The 19,458-nt window shown below is 38.4% G+C and overlaps 1 protein-coding gene and 1 long non-coding RNA gene across 5 annotated transcripts; one reads left to right on the top strand and one right to left on the bottom strand.

The window, feature by feature from the left end:
- Nucleotides 1-738: 738 nt before the first annotated feature.
- Nucleotides 739-10,149, bottom strand: cmtr1 (cap methyltransferase 1). 3 transcript variants are annotated; one of them, XM_008397778.3, is made up of 24 exons: nt 10,018-10,149; nt 8,791-8,892; nt 8,391-8,551; nt 8,095-8,253; nt 7,909-8,001; nt 7,737-7,808; nt 7,337-7,431; nt 6,540-6,612; nt 6,240-6,438; nt 6,015-6,133; nt 5,788-5,884; nt 5,566-5,698; nt 4,267-4,446; nt 4,126-4,182; nt 3,978-4,035; nt 3,708-3,776; nt 3,481-3,612; nt 3,243-3,368; nt 3,057-3,148; nt 2,726-2,794; nt 2,472-2,519; nt 2,224-2,336; nt 2,023-2,131; nt 739-1,709 (listed from the first exon to the last, which is right to left on the bottom strand). In XM_008397778.3, exons 2-24 carry the CDS (start codon nt 8,885-8,887, stop codon nt 1,574-1,576), a joined length of 2,487 nt encoding a protein of 828 aa, XP_008396000.1. In that variant the 5' UTR covers nt 8,888-8,892; nt 10,018-10,149; the 3' UTR covers nt 739-1,573. The 3 variants fall into 3 exon arrangements, with proteins under 3 accessions (XP_008396000.1, XP_008395999.1, XP_008395998.1); XM_008397777.3 differs by having other exon boundaries at nt 9,958-10,131; XM_008397776.3 differs by having other exon boundaries at nt 9,776-10,047.
- A 30-nt stretch (nt 10,150-10,179) lies between these two features.
- LOC103457550 (uncharacterized) lies at nt 10,180-14,542 on the top strand. Of its 2 annotated transcripts, XR_014085585.1 has the most exons (3): nt 10,180-10,282; nt 11,595-11,774; nt 12,709-14,542. It is a non-coding gene; the product is annotated as an uncharacterized LOC103457550 (long non-coding RNA). The 2 variants fall into 2 exon arrangements; XR_532449.3 differs by lacking the exon at nt 10,180-10,282 and having other exon boundaries at nt 10,291-11,774.
- The last annotated feature ends 4,916 nt before the right edge of the window (nt 14,543-19,458 follow it).

The raw sequence follows: 19,458 nt of genomic DNA, 5'->3' as shown, positions 1-19,458 counted from the left end.
ATTTCATTCAGTTTAACCAACAATGGTAAAGAAGTGTTTAAAAAACCTTAAACAAGGTTGTTGTGGAGACACTTTTTATTGCATATGTCACTGTCGAAATGGAGCAAATTCATGCTAGCATCAAATTTTATTTTAGTTACTTAAATGGCCTGTTGTCTTACCTTTAGCATTATTATTATTACGGATATTATTCACCCATTAATTACATTTAAAAATAAAACATGAATAAAAAATTTCTGTATTTGTTAGGATAGTCACAAGTCAGATCTAATCAAGGGGAAATTATGTAATTCCAATTGCTGTAGAACAATTGGATTAGAACAATTAGAATAATTATAGCGACAGAATTTGGGTATTATGAAACATCACATTTATACCCAAGAGACAAAAAGCGATGGATTGTTAAAAGTTCCACACATTCTGACCCTTTAAAAAATAATAAACATTTTAAATAATGCTCCACTCCAGCTACTTTTCTGTTTTATATGTTAGCATTGTAAAGTTTTTCATTGAAATCGTTTCCTAATGTGGTATTTATTAACCCCGGTGAATAAATATATAAAATTAATAGTTGGATTTTTCTAAAAAAAAAAAAAAAGTATTAGATTATGTCACTGCAATAAAAAAATACACCTATTTATAGATTGCACCATAAGTTATGGAGGGCAAAACAGGTAAAAATGAAGCTCTAAAATATCCTTGATTATCTGACTTTAATCTAGTTTCACCAACGTGTGGTAACAGTGTCATCCCTTTATTCACTAACTTTAGTATTTACATCCAATAACTTGAGATTTCACTCAACAGAAAAATAAGTACATTGCAGCATTTACAACAATTGTCAGGCACAAAAAGCAAAAAAAGTCGAACTTAAAAACATAGTTTTAGGTCACACGCAGTGAGCTGCTACAACCAGGCTGGGAAAAAGTGAGGAAAAAGCAGAGCTGCGGCTGGTTTTAGTATCCAGCTTCATCTTCTGTGAAGAAGACGAGTCATGGCGTTATAAGTTGAACTTATACATAAGTTCTAAAGAAGGCTACACTGACCATACAGACACTGATGCATAGTTTAACCATTAAAACCCCATCTATCATTGGTAAAGTGATGTATGAAAGCACAGCAAGGTATATCACCTATCAAGAATTTAAGAAAACACAGATGCACAGAAGAGGTCAAGGCATGGTAAAAACAACAGCATCGTTTTCATCGTCTCCATATTGTTGTGTAAGGCAGTATGATTCAGTGTAGTTCACTGAGGGAGGAGGAAACATTCAGGAAGCAAACTGGTTCAAAGGACACCCAATAATTCATACCTTCAGTAAAAAAAAAAACTTCCCTGAAAGTCATCAAAGCAAGGAGCTTGATAGTGGTCTTAAAGCAGTTTAATGAATGAACAATAAGTTGAGTGGCCACATAAAAAAAACGTTTTATAATCTGAAGACTTTTTCGTCCTTTTATTGTCAAATAAATAATGATCAATGGATCACACGGCCTTTTCCGAGGCGCTCCATCACATTGTGCCTCAGAGGACGCTCTGCAGCTGACGAAGCTCTTGAAGGTTCATTACTTTTGCTCAGTACTGGTGATGTTGATGGATGAAGGTTAAAAACTCATCTTTGGACAGTTTCTCTGGGTCCGTTCGGGTCTGGGAATCGTGGACGATGACCCCTTCCACCCAGGCCCAGAAGAGTCGCTCAGAGTGACAGACGCTGCAGAATTAAAACAAACCAGATCTTTCAGAGATTATCAAACTTTTCTTGCATTTATTTACTTACTGTCTTTGACTAGGATTCTATGTAGTTGACCACCAAAAAGTTGTGCAAAGTTATAAGTGGAAAGAAAACAACACTTGGTTTTAAAAGTTTATCACAAATAACAATGTGGACTGCAAAGCTCCACTCTGGGAACAATGTTTTCCTTCCACTTTACTTTCTGTTGGTCTATCATTGCCAGTTAAAGCTTTTAACACTTCACACCCCTTCATCTTGTATTGTAGGACCGAACAGAAAGGCGTATACATACCGGAAAGGAGCAGCAGCATTTGGTGGCATATCATAAGTCGATTCCTTGGTTAACTTGTTAAAGAAAAACTTCTTGTTCGAGTTTTTGCTGTATGCCATAGTCCACGGCTCTGAAGGGCGACAGGAAGAAAAACAGAGTTTTGCTTTTATTTTTATATTTTAACACATCCACTGCTATACATTGAAAAGCACAAATACTCACCATTGACAGTTTTAATGATATAGAGGCCTGTGGGAAGGAAGTGCCTGTCATCTCTGCCGGTGTAGGACAGACGAGGGACGCCTCCTGAACTCTTGGTCATCTTCATCTCTAGTCTGAGGAAGAAAAAGAGATCAATTTGCATCGTTGGAGACAATTTCTTATGAAAGCAACTATAATATCACTGGTTGTAAAGAAAACAGAGAAACCCTATAACTACAGGTAGCCAATGGGAGATCAATTTTTTTTACCTGACAAAGATTTTCTCCATTTCCTCCAGTCTGTAAACTTCCTTGACTCTGGTTGGGAGAAAAAAAGCATATGAATATTTACTATATGGTACCAGGAGCCATTTAAGTTAAAATAATTTGGCAGCATGACTTCAATTTCAAATTTGAGATGAATTTTGACAATAAAAAATAATATACTCGTAATTTAAGTGTAAAGTTTTCCAGTGAAAAGTGAACGAAGTGGTAAAAATGGCTGAATTTGGTTCGGTCGTCACCTGATCGGGTTCATGTCCGTTCTGCTGGGTTTTGCCACTGCCTTCACGAACTTCTCAGCCATCTGTATTCTGGACATTTTGAAAAATCACAAAGCATAAACAAGAAAGTTGCGGCCAACAGAAACATCTCTCAGCTTTTTCACAGTTTTGTTTTTTAAGTTGTGGTGGATGTCTGCAGTACAGATGTCACTAGAGGGGCCAAAAACACACATGCATGTTCCCAAGAGAAACGTTCCGATTCCTAAAAATGCCTCGAGCGAATCCAAAACAAACAAAACAACGTGTTTTAAAGATAAATCCAGATGACTTTGTAACAGAGCCGACATCTTACCGCTGGTTGAAGTGCTGATCTCTTACATCAGTGCCATTAAGAATCAGTGCATCCATTACATGGACAGCACTGATTCTGCGCTGAGCTTTACCCTGAGAACCAAACAGATGGTGTTACATTTGATTCAAATCTTTTTTCTCCACTTGTTATGTTTGTATAAACATTAAGATTCGGCCCAGTTCTCACCTCCCCTTTCAGTTCTTGAACGATCTCCACGCTGAGGAGTGTTTCCCTTGGCAGCTCCAGCTTAAAATTTTCAATTTTCTTCCAGCGCAGGGGCATTTTCCCATCCCACGTGTATATCTGAGACTTCTACACAGTCAGATAACAGAGAATGAGTTTTAAAGAAAGCACATAATTAGCACTCTGCTAGTGCTCTAGATATAAATAAATCATACCAGAAGCCCTGTCCCTTCAGACCTACCCCCATCGCAAGCAGGAAGATCTGCTCTCCGCCTCCCACGATGCACCTGTAGTCAAAAATTTGTCGCAGCTTACTCAGTGTCTTGGAGTCCAGAGGAGTTATCTTACTCTGGAACGCATCGACATCTGAGTTCTGAGGCACAACAGAGGAAAGAAAAATCACTTTAAACACAACAACATTTGATCTTTTTCAAGATAAAAAATATGTCCATATCTTTTATGTCAAACCTTTGTCAGCTCATAGAATTTGTTTTTTGGGTCGGAGGAAGAAGGAGCGACTCTGGCTTTGTCTGGTACCTGGAATCAGAAACCAGTTAACCATAAGTGACAGTATAAAACAACAGTTATGTGGGGAAAAAAAGTAAGAAAATTAATTATTCAGCTCTTTCAAAAGAAATATATACATATTGATGTCTATTTTTTTTTATTTATTTCTCTCAGCAAAAGAAGGTGTTCTAATTACAGTAAATCTGTGGAGTTTACAGTTTCTCCACTCACCCCCCAAAGCTTTAAGCACTCCTTCCTGATGTCAGCTTGCCTCGGCTCCGAGAGCGTCCTATAAATATGGCAACACCGTCGCTGTCAGACATGACGGTCATCTGATTATGAGTTAACACAAATATTGCACCCAGTTGTGTTTGCTTACGAGTCTATGACGTAAGCGTGGATCTTCGCCAAGGCCTTGATCTGGACTACACAGAGGCTGAAGTCACAGCGGAACGCAGTCTTTGTCAGGAATGTTGTTAAACAAGCAGCTGGTAAAACACGTTGAAAACGGCGTCCCTACCTCTCGTTAGAGTTGACCATGAACTGGAAGAAGTCCGTGTCGTCCTTTATGATGCTCAGTGGAACCACCTCTGTAACATCGGTGTCCCTGTTCCTGAGCTGGTTCAGTTTCAGGTTGACTCTGAACATGTACTCTCTGACCGCATCCGAACCCGGTTTCAGACCGCGACACACGATGTACCTGAACGTCACACGGAGACAAGACAGTAGCTTCTTTACTTAAAGGAGGAAATTGTACCACAAATATCTGACCAAAAGCAAAAAAATAAAATAAAATAAAAAATAGATTGAGTAATTTTCTTTAAGCTTGGTTTTAGGTCAATCTTGCAGACAGAGCTGGCAGCGACAGACGACAAGGAGGTTATTGATGGAATCTAACTGGACTAGTTTAAATCATGCATACATGAGAGATGGAAAATTTTTTGAATATATAACAACAAGTCAAAAGTGATTGTTTTTGTATTTGTAATGATCATTTATGGTTTTTAGCATAACATTGAAAGAACTAGAAAATACTGATGACTCAAGGTCAAAATTATTTATACAGCACATTTCTAACTCCTCAGGGTGGAAATAATGCTTTAAACAATGTGACCAGCACTTGTGGCTCAGACTTACAATTAAAAGCATTTCTAAATTCAAATTTTCAATTGAGCTGCAGTACAATGGTGAGTAATATTTAGGCCAACTGCTATTTTAACAGGAAACAGAAAACTATAAAGAGATAGATAGAATTCTATAAGCCATTATGTATTAAATAAAAAAATACCCCAAGCAGTGGTGACAAAACCAGCCTTAAATTACCTCTAGATTTCAGTCTCGTAAAACTTTTATAAGGTCAATGTTCAAAGCTACTGTATGTGGCAAAGGTTTAAAACACTTCAAATGCTCTAAAATCACTATTACTTTGACCTTAAAACCTCTGGAGTGTGCAGCTTATTTAAGTAAAAGCTGTAGTCATTGGTTTTATCCCATAAATTAGCACTGAACTACACTCAATGGGGTTAAAACTAAAGTAAACAATGGTGTCATTGAATAAAAAAAAGATCAATCAGACAGCTGCAATTCATCTACAATGCTGCTGCGTGATTCCTGGCCAACAGCAGGAAGACAAAAAATACCTCTGCGGATCTTAAGTTGTTATAGCCATAAAAACCCGACTTTGAAATCTGGTTACTGATCTATACAGAGATTAATTATCATGAGGCCTAAATGCTTCTCAGGTATGAGCAATCTAGACGCCTCATTCCTGAGTTCTTCACAAATAAACTCGTCTGGATCATTTTGCCACTGAGCCCACCTCTCAGAGTTGGCTGGCCTGCTGGTGACGGGTTTGAAGAGAGAGATCCTGTCGAAGCAGAGGTAGAGCAGGTACACCAAACCCACGCTGAAAGGAGTGAAGAGGTCAAAGGTTTTACATACAAAATGTCCACCTGGAAGGAAAAAGAAAAATAACAGATTTCTTTAGAGAGAGCTCCACTACTTTGTTGAGTTTTCGGAAAACATTTACACACACTTGTACCTGTCCTGAGAGTGGAGAGGGCAGTGAGGAATTGACAGAGCAGCAGCTGCTTGGTGAGAATCTCCTGGATGTTCTCCTGGCCCTCCACAGAGAAACCCTACCAATGCCAGAAATCACATCAATACCGATCTCCAGCTGACTACACTGAAAGCTCCGGGCTCACGTCATGTTTCTGAAACATGTGAAGAAAAAAACCTCAGGCAGTTATTGCTTAGAAGTCGTCTTACCCCGTCTGCCATGAGGAAATGCAGCCCTCTTCTGTCTGTGTTCTCCATGACAAAGTTACGAAACGCGGTCACGTTTTCAGGCAGAGTAATGTCGCCGTCCCCGTCCACTCCACCCTCACCTGAGACGCACACGGCACAGGTCAAGCTTCCACTGAATCATTTATGATCTCGAATATAAGATGCCTCTCTTCTGCCCTCCGAGACGTGACGGTTTTGTCAACACACCGTAGTAAGGCTCAAACAACTCGCTGGGCGCGGCGTAGAAATCCTCCAGTTTGAAATCGCACGGCCCTCTCAGCGTCATCCCGAAGCCTTTAGCGTGCCAACGTTTCCTCCACAGGATGTACTCTGAAAAGCCGCCAGGCCCGGCACAGACGTCGCCAAAGTACAGAAGCTCGCCCTCGCGGTCCTTCACCAGGGACTTCTACACAATATGAGAGAGTTTATTTGATCGATGTGCTTATGTGGGTCTGCGTTTTGTAACCCGAAGTTCAATACCGTGTGCATTACGTGTAATACGCTCACCCCTTGCGAATCCTTTGGATTGGTGAACATGTAGTCAAAGCAGTGATCGATGTTGGCCATTTTCATGGCTGCTCTAAATACAGAGAAAACGTGATGAGATGACAAAGCGGGAACAATTTTAAACACAAAATTCTTTGCTTTTCAATATTTTTATGCCGTTAAAATTGTAATTGTGGAATAACTGTTTAATTACTAAAGGTAATGAAAGTTATTACATTTAGTTTTTTCTTTCAAGGCATTTGGATCTGTCATAGTGGCTACAGCTGAAACATCTTTATAAACCTTGCCTCACTGTTGTAGATGTGTTTTTTGGGCTCAGAATGGTTAATTTTCTTTTAGAGAAAACGTAAATCGGCATCTTTATCCTACTGTCAAAATCTCTTGAGGAGACTTTCTGTACTTGACACATCTTAAAGGTTTCTACCATGTGCTATTTATAGATGGCAATTCTCTATCAGCCCGGCTTTTACACTTTCACTCTGTATTTTCTCACATGCTGCATTCAGTTGAGAATATAAATGAAAAAAAAAAAGAGAACGTTAATGAGCATACAGCTTTGATCTTTCACTTAGTTGTCATACAATTAGTAAAAAAATATATTTTTAGAAATAAAAATCATCTAATTACAACATTTCTTAAATGACAAATGAGATAGTTCGAATTTGTAAGTATGTTAGTATTTAGTAGTATTTAGAGTTGCACAAATTGAACCTATTCAATGGAGTAAAAATACAAAAAAAAGATTATTTTAACATTATCTAGAGTAAAAAAAAAAGCAGCTAGTAATAAACCTTTACCTGTTGAGAAAGATTCCTCCTCTGATCGTCTCATAAGGGTTCGAGCGTGTTCGGGCTCTCCTCATCTCCTCGCCCTCCAGATCATCAAACACCGTCTACATACCGCAACATTTTGGATTAAGACGAAAAAAGAACCCAACACCATGAAAGTTTAACAATAAAGCGTAGGGGGAAAAAAAAGAGCTAAATGTTTATTTTGGATTTTTATTGAAGACAGCTTTGGTTTGAAAACTTTAAAGATTGAAATGTTCTTTGTAGATGAAATACACATAAATTATCAGGACAAAATGTCTCTTTGAGTTTAGTACCTGGGTATCCCATAATTAGTCAATCCACTTTTATTTCCTTCAGTTCTTATATTACATCAGACATAATAAACAACTGGTATTTTCAATATCACCTTGCACCGTAGAAGCGTGTGAAGAAGATCTTCTGTACAAAACTCTGTTTCATCCTCAATCTTTAATTTTCTCTGCCAGGAGATAAAACAAAAACTTAAATTTAAATAAAACAAAACAAAACAAAAAAAACAAGAATAAAAGTGTCAAAGTTGATAAATGTTGATAAATTACCGGTCCCAGAATCAACCAGTCCCTCAGCTCATCTGCATCTGGGGTCTCTGTGGTGCATTCTGGAAACCAGTCGACTTTCTCTGTTGCACTGGGCTGTTAAGACAAAGTTGAGATCTTTGTTCCAATGAAACATGTCTTAAGTAAAAGTGGTGAAAACAACAAAAGGTGAGCACTGGTTTTGCTGACCTCTGGTTCATCCTGCCAGTCAACATTGAGTTCTCCCTGGAAACCCTGCAGCGTGAGCCCCAGGCCCCTCCTTCCACGCTGGGTGGAAGCCTCCACGATCTCTTTGCGCCCCTGGCTGAACTTACCCAGACCTTCTCCTTCTCTAAAGCCCATTTTTGCCTGTGGAAGAAGGCATGATAGAAACATTATTAAAACACAGCATTTAATACTCTTCTGAACAATCTGACTACAAAGTAGTAAGATTTCAGAGATCTCAAAATATCTAAAACTAAAAGATGAGGTTTTGATTTGATTACCATGAGCTTCTGCGACACGCTGTTGTACATGGAGAACTTCGAGGAGGTCTGAGCGGAGTCGTCATTGTCTTGGGCATCAAAGGAGGATGCCGATATGGACGGCATGGAGAAGCTCGGCCTGTGATCCTCCTGGTCACTGAGGGAGTCATTTTGGCTCGAGTCTGGACAAAAAGACACGTACAAATAGAACAATAGGTGTGTGTCAGTCTATAAGGTTTAGGATATTATCTCTTTTTGTTTAAAAACATCTGGAATTGACATATATCCAGGGCAAATTTAGCTCATCAAATCCAAAAGCACACATGATGTTAGTCCGGTTAGCACACAAAGAGCACTTTACTTAATTCTTTTAAACTGCGAACACATTTTGTTCGTTAATGGTGAACATAAATTTCCTTACCTTGTCTAGATAATGACTCTTCATCTGAGCTGCTTTCTTCAAGCCGCCTCTTCGTCCCCTGCAGAGGTGAATATGTTGCATCTGCTCTTCTTTTCATTATAGCTAAAAACAAAACAGAAGAGCAATGGTGAAAACAAAAACTGCTTCAAGTCAATGTGATTTCAACCAAAAATTACTGCTAAAAAAGAAAAAAAAAGAAAAAAGCTCTGTAATGGGATTACAACCTCAACAGATAAACACCAGGCCAACAACGAACAATTGTGAGTGGACGTTTTAATCTGATTCACTTTGCAAAATTATGGATGAGTATAAATAATCAATTTAAATTTTGAATACAAACATAACTGAAATAGAAACCAAACACTTTGCTCATAATAAACTTGTAGTATGTAAAATTATATTATTTCCTGCTCCATTTTCCATGGTACTATTGACATCACAGTTAGAAGACTGAGTGTGTAAATATGGGGAGACACAACTGGGGACTGTTGTTCTAATGCAGAGTGAAAAGGAGACGCACCAATTTATTGACAAGCAATTGGAATTACATAATTTCCCCTTCATTAGATCTGACTTGTGACTATCCTAACAAATACATAAATTTTTTATTCATGTTTTATTTTTAAATGTAATTAATTTAAGAGTTCACATAACACATATTTATGAATATTTTTGAGTTTTCATGAAAGCAAGGTAATATTCTAAGTCTAATTATCTGCCATGTTTGAGAGAAAAGGATGTACTATTTATTTTCCAAGATGAAAATAGTTATAAAAGAACAGCATGTGTTTCAATGATTGCAACCACAGAATATATGATATAATAGTAAATTTTAATTTCACATTTTAAAGGTTGTTTGTGTTACTTAATTGCAGCTAAACAAGGAATAAAATCGCCCTTCTCCCTCCAATCCAACAACTTCCAACATCCCTGCCAGGAACTGCACACAAACAAACAGTCAACACTTTCAAATGCAAACCATTACCTATCGATTATGTGGTAAATGTATTGAGTACAGGCCCATGTCAGTCTCCGAGATATGTTTTTGTAGAAAACACCAACAGGCGTAAACAAATGTAACGGGCTACTGCAGTCTGTTTTCAATGAAATGAAACTACGCAGCATTAGCCGTTAGCGTGCAATGTTAGCCAACTATTTTTGTTTTACCAGCTCGGAGGGGGGAAAGCCTCACTCTTCTGAGGGGAAATAACACCGACTGGGACTTACTGTCATAAATGTTTCAAAACGTTCGAGTAACACTTTTATTTTGAATAGAAAAATGTGCCAAAAAAGCAGTTTCTGAAGTTAACATTAGCCCGCTCTCCGTAATCAGAGCGTCCTTCTTCTAAGACGGACGCATAGAGATGACGTAACTTCCGAAAGGCTCCCAACACAACGGCATGGAGTTTTTTTTTTTTTTAAACTGAGGTGTTTTGTTCTTACAGCGTGTTTATAACATAAAATTTTCTCTTCCTTAGATTACTTCTCAGCAGTAAGTAGTGAAACAAGGCTAAATTCTCGTATGATGTGGCAAAAATATTTACAGTGGTTTTAAAATACTGCTTGGATACAAAACGTGTTACTTTAGTTTCTTTCCTTGTAGTTTTTTATGATAAGTATTTGTGATGTTGGGTCTTATGAATCATTTAAAACTGCAACTTGTTTATTTTTTACATTGAAAATTACAAATTGCCTTTCAAAAATATTCATAACACTTGTATTTGGGAGAATATTTGGGAAACTAATTGAATCGAGTTATTGAAATAAATGAAACTTTGAATAAAATCTGAATGTAATATGACTGTGATTTTTAAAGTGGAGGAAATAAGTAAATATAAGTACAAGCAGAAGTGCTATATGTGGCAAAAATCTAACACTTTAAACCACCATAATCACAGTATCCCCACGTGAAATAGTGTTGTCAACATCATGCTGACAATGTGATGCTGTCCTTGCTTTCTTCAGGAAGGACAGCAATCAGTATTAATCAGGATAAATGGGTAGATGGATGCGCCTAAATACAGAACAATTATAAAATAAAGTAGTAGTTATAACAATAATAGTAACTTGTTAGAGTCTGCAAAAACTTAAGATCTTTGCTGCCTCTAACAAGGGCAGAGGTTCAATACAGCCAGATGGACTATTTCAGATCAAAACGTATGTTTTTTGTAATATTTGTCACAGTTTGGAGTAGTTCCATTAAAATATCTTGATGCTTGTGGTTATATCTAAATGTCAAAAAGTTAAATTTCTGCGCAAAGAACTATTTTGTCTTGTTATATTTTGAGTGTTTGTATTGATAAAAAAAACAACAAAAAAACTGTTCCTCAACATTTATGTTTGTGTTTTTTTTTCATATGTATGAAGTGACTGGTGGACTTCTGCCATCACAGATGATGAATAGGAGTAGAAAATGTTGCTTCAGACAGCTGTGCCAGATTCCTCTGTACCACTTTCAGAATGGAAACAAACTTTAATTGTTCTTAATTGCTAAAACTACTTAGCAGTGTCCCAGTAGACGTCACTGAAGTGTAGCTTTGTTATCCTTTGTTGTATGTTAGTGTATATTTCCCTACTCTTAATTGGTGGACAAAAGACTTGGAACATCTACCCCAGGTATAATAATCCACCGTGTCGCCAGTGGATCTGCTAATCCATCAGTGACACAAATACACACACACACACAATGATACGCACCAACCTTCCAGCTTACGCAATGACAATACAGCCAAGGTTTATATACAACCTGTAGGGACTAGATTTCCCTAGAGCAGATCATCTGATTGAAGTGTTCTTGCCTGTAGACACCGGGGAGAGCTGTTGCTGCCTCCACACGAAGACACAGTGGGATACAGTTGCCCCGCAGCAGCTCCTGAGGGCAAGTTGCAGAGGAGTTTTGTGGCCTCGACTGTAAAGCACCGAAGGGAGCAAGAATGTTTTTTCGCATCCCTCGCCTGACCCCTGGATATATAAGATATCTGCAGGTTTGTGTGATGCTTTCAGATGCTCTTCTTGTGTGGATAGATTTCAGATCGCTTTAGACTTCGCCGTTTGTTGGACAGAAATTCCAACAAAGCCTGCACTGAGTCCAGGAGTTGATATTTTTTGATTGTTTTAAATGAAGAATTATGTGGCTGTGAATAAATTATGCTACACAACATTTTGTTACTAATATGCACCTTATGCATATTTAAAGTAAATTTTTTTTCAACCAAAAATGCAAATTTTGGTAATCGACATAGCATCTTTTAGAAATTTCTTTCTAACAACAACCCTGATTTCCAAAGAGCTTATTTGTCTGAGTCATGGCAGGATTAGGATAGAGAACCACAGTAGCAAATGGATTTGATTTGAAGTTGTCTTCAGGTCGGGCAAATACCCTCTAATTGGATCTCTGTTGCAGTTGCATCCAAGCCATTTGTCCTGATTGTTATTTCAGACAGATGCAGATGAACCTTAGAGCTCTAATGCAAATTTACATTTAAAAGATTGGAAGGTCGGTTTATTTTTTGTGTTGCTGAGATGTTGTTCTGAAATTTGATGCAGAATCAAACATAAGTGAGGATGAATGAACTGAAGTATTTGTTGTATGTTCTGATGAGATGCGAAAAGATGGAGGTGGTTTGAATTTAGCTTTTAGAGCAAGCATTTTTACATTAAAAAAAATACAATCAGGAATGCTTTTTGGTGTCTTGCATCTGCTCAAGCTTCAGAAATAACTTACAAAAACTTGCAAAGCATCTTCCATTTTCATATAAACAAAGTCAAATAGACATAGGAAAAGACCACTACTGGAATTAGACTAATCTTGAAGGGTCATATTTTTCAGATTCTTCATTTGCCAGTGGCAGGAAAGACAAAGCTGCGAATTCGTGGAAATGGATAGCTCTTATACTTCTAAACTCTTTTTTTTCCTAGACCCAGGCAGCCCAGACGATGCTGCAGAGCCGGGAGAGCACTGCCACGCCACGCCTGGCCCTCCTGATGGGTCTGCTTGGTGTGGGTTTGTCCAGCTACAGCTCCCGCCAACTCACACTCCATTGCAAGCCATCCACTCACCTCTTCAGATGAAAGAGATGGAGGAGACACCAAGTTTTTTTTGTATATATATATATATGCATATATACATATATATATCTGTGTTATTTAGAAAGTATTTTCCTTGTGATGGTTGTTTTCTGGATTTTGACAAAACCAGACAAAATCTTTAGAGATACTGATGACAGAAGTATTCTACCATTTGGCAGCTTTTATTCCAATATTCAGTCTTTGAGTCACAAGTTTTATGAACTTAAACATGATTATTTCCCAAAATATCAACAACTGCAAACTTACTCATCATATATTTATGTTGCTGTTTGCGGTTTCCCGTTTTCTGATTCAGGCTCAACATTTACCAAAGTTCTAACAATTTAGTATTATTATTTTGTTGTGTTTGGATTGACAAGCGTGTTGCCTTACAGTTTTGTTTAAATGGGTCCCAATAAGAGGTACCTTTATTTCTTCTGCACAGCAAGAGTATTTATTTTTTTTTGTTGAATGTTAAAGATGCACAGACAAAAGGAAAGGCAGCTAATGATGTTTCTTTGGAACTTGGTTCATGTTGTACTTGGATCACGGCCCTCAGCTCTCTAGTTTTCCCGTGCCTTATCATGGGATTATTCACTTAGAAGTCGCAATTTTGCAAAAAAAAAAACAAAAAACAAAGGAAAACATTAGTCGTGATGCTTATCTCAATATGTGATGAAGCAAAGACTTCCTGTCAGAGATTCACCATGCTGTGAAGACTCATAAAATCTCAGAAGAGAGAAAAAAAATCTATTCAGGTCAAAATTTTTGAAAGTTAACAAATGTGTACTCTTACGCTTATTTGTGAACGTTACCTGTATATGTAGCCATGCATGTGTTTCTTGAACACTAAATGAGATTAGTGCTGCAGGACATTGAGTCCGTCCTCCTTATTTTGTAAGGTGGACCAGGAGACAACCAGCCGGGCTCATTTGTTGTTGCCGAGCAGAGAAACCAGGACAGCCATCCTGGATGCCACCTTGGGTCAACATTTGAATCCGCATGGATCTCTCTCAGTTGCACTCCACATATCATAATCTGAATGTAGATGAATGACCGTTGGAGGTCTCTTAACAAAAAATGTACCTTTTTGTGGCTGTGTACTTGTTTGTGTTTGATGCGATTTTTAATGGAGAAAATGAACTTTGACAGCACAATGAATGTAAATAGGAGCAGTTAGACTGTAATTGTAATGATGATTATATTGAAACCTCTTTGCAAAAGCAATGAGGTTATGTCAATAGCATGACTGTAAAAGATCCCTAAAGATCTTCTTTAGATATAAACAATCTTAAGACCATCTTACAACTGAGACATGAGGAAAAAAAAGTGTAAGGAAGTAGTATATTTATAGGGACACTGTGTGATTTTAAAAAAAAAAGTTGTATTTGATGATGCAGTAATGTATTTGATGCAGGATTGTGGTATGAAGGCATACAATGCCTTTGCTACATATATTAAAAGCAAAACTGTTGCACTAAGAGATTTAAATGACAGTGTTTATGTTTCCTACAGCCAATATAAGACTTATTGCAAGTTTACTGAAATATGTGCAGTAAATAAAGTACATTTAGAAAAACTGTAATTTTTCAGAATGGCCTATCGGTTTGCCCTTATGGACCCGATGCACTTAATAAACATTGTGCACAATTGTTTATGTTTCAATAAATTATTAAAAACCTCAGCTAAGGTGTGACTGTGTTTTCTGTGACATACGGTGTCTAGACATAGGCCTATTTACTAGTTTGCAAAAACTTACATGAAAGAAGGCAGCAGTACCTGCTTTGTCCACTAGATGTCAGCATGCGGCACGTGTATAATTTGTCTCTACTAGTGTAAAGATTTGACAGAAATTAAAGTAAACAGATAAAACAAACATGTTTAAAAAGGGGGACCAATATATATTATAATTTTAGAAATAGAAAATAATTTTAGCCCAAGTATAAAAGTCAGTATAGAATATGAATCTATAATGTCAAGTGTGTCTAATTTATTTGATGCACAGATAATATAAATTTGAACAGTACTGCAAAATGTAGTCAATGTGATCCAGCAATAAATTACGTCTGTAATTGACTCTGACCCAATTACAGACATAAAAAAGACAATTTTCCGCTAAATATAATGTCTAATATTGCATTCAGAAAAAAACATAGAGCAGTGGGCGCCGCCAGCTTCAGTAATCAAGCTATACCACCCTGCAACCTTTGGAAGCATCCCTTTTCCAACCCACTCGTCTCAAACGAGTAGCTCGTTAAAAGGCCTCTGCAGAGCTGGATGACTGATATGAGGACTTAATTCAAGTGTGCTGAAGCAAGAATGTATCTAAAATATGCAGGATAGTGACTATTCGAGACTGGAGCTGGAGTTGGGTGTTCCCCCCGCCCCCACCTGACCTCTTGCGACCCCTTGGAAATGCATTTGTTTCTAAATAGCAGCCTGATTAAACATAGTTTAGCTTAAGTGAGCTGATCTGCTCACCAGGCAGTCAGCTCCAGAGCTGCTAGTCGCTGCCACCCGCTACTGGAGGCTTAGGCGTGGAGTTCTGACCCAATTACGGACGTAAGCTGCTTTAATAAAGGCAAACTCTGTGGCCGAACGCTTGCATGTCAAGTGTTACAGTTCTGCCACCTACAGATTAGAGGTGAACGCATGGAAATATACTGAATGAAAGTAACACATACAAGTCCTTTTCAAAAAATTAGCATATTGTGATAAAATTAATTATTTTCCTTAATGTAATGATAAAAATTAAACTGTCATATATTTTAGATTCATTGCACACCAACTGAAATATTTCAGGTCTTTCACTGTTTTAATACTGATGATTTTGGCATACAGCTCATGAAAACCCAAAATTCCTATCAAAAAATTTACATATTTCATCCGACCAATAAAAGAAAAATGTTTTAATACCAAAAAAGTCAACCTTCAAATAATTATGTTCAGTTATGCACTCAATACTTGGTCGGGAATCCTTTTGCAGAAATAACTGCTGCGGCGTGGCATGGAGGCAATCAGCCTGTGGCACTGCTGAGATGTTATGGAGGCCCAGGATGCTGCGATGGCCTTAAGCTCATCCAGAGTTTTGGGTCTTGCGTCTCTCAACTTTCTCTTCACAATATCCCACAGATTCTCTATGGGGTTCAGGTCAGGAGAGTTGGCAGGCCAACAGTAACACCATGGTCAGTAAACCATTTACCAGTGGTTTTGGCACTGTGAGCAGGTGCCAGGTTGTGCTGAAAAATGAAATCTTCATCTTCATAAAGCTTTTCAGCAGATGGAGCATGAAGTGCTCCAAAATCTCCTGATAGCTGCTGCATTGACCCTGCCCTTGATAAAACACAGTGGACCAACACCAGCAGCTGACGTGGCTCCCCAGACCATCACTGACTGTGGGTACTTGACACTGAACTTATGGCATTTCCTTCTCCTCAATCTTCCTCCAGACTCTGGCACCTTGATTTCCGAATGACATGCAAAATTTGCTTTCATCCGAAAAAAGTACTTTGGACCACTGAGCAACAGTCCAGTGCTGCTTCTCTGTAGCCCAGGTCAGACGCTTCTGCCGCTGTTTCTGGTTCAAAAGTAGTTTGACCTGGGGAATGCAGCACCTGTAGCCCATTTCCTGCACACGCCTGAGCACGGTGGCTCTGGATGTTTCTACTCCAGACTCAGTCCACTGCTTCCTCAGGTCCCCCAAGGTCTGGAATCGGTCCTTCTCCTCAATCTTCCTCAGGGTCCGGTCACCTCTTTTCCTTGTGCAGCGTTTTCTGCCACACTTTTTCCTTCCCACTGAGGTGCCTTGATACAACACTCTGGGAACAACCTATTTGTTCAGAAATGTCTTTGTGTCTTACCCTCTTGCTTGAGGGCGTCAATGATGGCCTTCTGGACAGTAGTTAGGTCAGCAGTCTTACCCATGATTATGGTTTTGAGTAATGAACCAGGCTGGGAGTTTTTAAAAGCCTCAGGAATCTTTTTCAGGTGTTTAGAGTTACTTTGTTGATTCAGATGATGAGGTTCATTGCTCGTTCAGAGAACCTTTTCATGATATGCTAATTTTTTGAGACAGGGACTTTGGGTTTTCATGAGCTGTATGCCAAAATCATCAGTATTAAAACAATAAAAGACCTGAAATATTTCAGTTGGTGTGCAATGAATCTAAAATATATGAGAGTTTAATTTTTATCATTACATTATGGAAAATAATGAACTTTATCACAATATGCTAATTTTTTGAGAATGACCTGCATGAGTTCCTGATGTCGGCTGTGACCTGCTCCTCGGTTGACACTCAGACACATAAGTAGATCCACGTGGTTTGTGCAGGTGGAGACACGAGTAGAGCTAGACTTTTCTTTTTTCTTTTTTTTTTTAATCAACTTTCCCCTCCCTCAGGTAAGAGAAGAGTCCTGGACAGAGACAGCTTCTTTCTTCACTCTCTCCATGCTAACAGATGTGAACACATACAAACAGAGGCCCTTTGTGTTTCTATTGCAACTCATTCAGGAGGCTCTTGTTACTCTGCCTTGCAGGGAACGACAAAGAGCTGAATGTCTTTACTGCAGAAGAGGAGTGAGTGTGAAGTTGTGTTGGCATTTGTTTTAAATTATACATTATAGCACAAAATCACCGGTAGAATGTCAGGCTATTCAAAGTCTTTATGGAAACAAAAATGAGAAGAATATAACCAATATGCTTAGGTCAAAGAGCATTCAACCTGCTGCAGGTCATTTTGTTGTTCACAGTGAAAAGCAAGAGTTTGTCTGATGTATCACTTTCATGCTCTGTGCAGAGCCTACGATTCCAGATTTTCAAGGATCAAGTATCCCTATAAGATCCAGGACAACTCTTCTGTTCTGCTGCTTCAGAACTCTTTTCAAGAGGGAGCTGGGGGGGAATTATTCAAAATCAACTTATAATGTTATTCCCTCATCAAAAGCATACATAGAGTGTTGCTTTGATCATTCGTGCATGTTTGAGAAATCCTATAGCAGCCATTTGGGGGGTCCTTAAACGCTCATAAAATGTGCTGCTTATTAGTCCCTAGTCAAGCTCCCGTCCCACAGAGCATCCCCACACAGCTCCTCTAGACTAGCGGCAGCAGCAATTAGCAAACACCTGGTGGAACTACTTCTCAGTCCAACGCTCCTATGAACAGTTGTAAATCGCATCAGTGGGCAGCATGGAGAGACATTGTTGTGAAGAGTGTCAGAAAACGGCAGATAGTGCTTAAAGAGACAGAGGCCAATTTCAAGTTGTCAGATGACTATAATGTAAAATAAAAAAAAAATTCTTTCAGGTGATTTTCAATACAGCATTTTCATGACAATTGAAGGTATCACAGTTACTTGGTTATGCTATAAAATGGCCAAATGTGCCTGGAAAATTCTTTACAATCCCACATGACATCTTATCCCCAAACACTAAGAAGGAGGTGAATATGCTGAGACACACCTAATCTATTTTGGGTTTGCAGTCCACGACTGATGAGGCTTGACACAAAATTACCTCTTAGTAAATGTTGACATTTCCTGTGCTTAACCAGCAGATTATATGTCTAAGTCAATGCTTTTATTAAATGCCCTCAGTTGGATTTATTAGAAAAGATGCTGAGGAAGAATGTAGCCACTAAAGACACATTCAACCCTGTGGGCAGCTGCCTCACTAACCAATGGAACAAAGAGTTACCTTTACTTTAAAAAGCTGCTTAAATGTGTAAAAGAGCACGTATTTTCCAAGTTCCTTTGCATGAAGAGCGGTACTACCACCTCACTGCACCGCCTCTCTCTGACCTTTTGCTATTTTCCTGCAAAGCTGTTTTTTTAGTTCATCATTCAGTTCTCCAGTCTTTACAACATCCAGCAGCATTACTTCAGCTTTGAGATTCCCTGCCAGAAAAAAAAAGAGGAAATATGTGTTATTGTCACAAGAACAACAGTTAACTTTAATAACTGTCATGAAAAGTACACAAAAATGTTTTTATCAAATTATTATGGAGGGCTGTTCTGGAAGAGAAGCTTAAGTCTAAGTGTATCTTCTTATTGATAACGTACAATAGGACAGTGTTCGGTTTTCAACTTGCCACATTACAGGCACAAACCTCAGCTCAAGGTTTGATTGTGGACCAACACCAAGTAACATATAAAGTTGAAGAAAAATGACTGATGGTTTTCGATATTTTCAACTATTTTGGTCACAAGATGTGCAGAGCCAAGCTCCAATACAAATAAGTCAATGATTTATAAAATGTGCTGCATCACTTCAGTGAAACCTGGAGCGTCACTCGGCAGATCCTAGCCATTCACTGCAGCTTAACCGAGTCTCTGAGGAACATCTTTGTGACTTGGCCTGTGAATGTAATTAAAGCTCTAATCTCTTTTCCTGGCTAACGACGTCCCGACGTGATGACCTGAGAATCTCATCAAGACGTTGCTGAGTCACAGTTAATCTCAGCTGGCGCTCTTTCTGTTCACAGCATGACATGAACATTAGTAATGTAACAAGATGTACAATAAAGTAAAGTAAAAAAAAAAGTCCATTAAAGCTACAGACAGAATACATGTTCATATAATTTGCGTGTCCTTGGACTTTTTT

Source organism: Poecilia reticulata, chromosome 21, assembly GCF_904066995.2.
Source record: "Poecilia reticulata chromosome 21, P_reticulata-male-v2, whole genome shotgun sequence".
NCBI lineage: Eukaryota > Metazoa > Chordata > Actinopteri > Cyprinodontiformes > Poeciliidae > Poecilia > Poecilia reticulata.
Note: the sequence above shows the minus strand (reverse complement) of the source record. Positions and strands in the feature narration are given on the sequence as shown.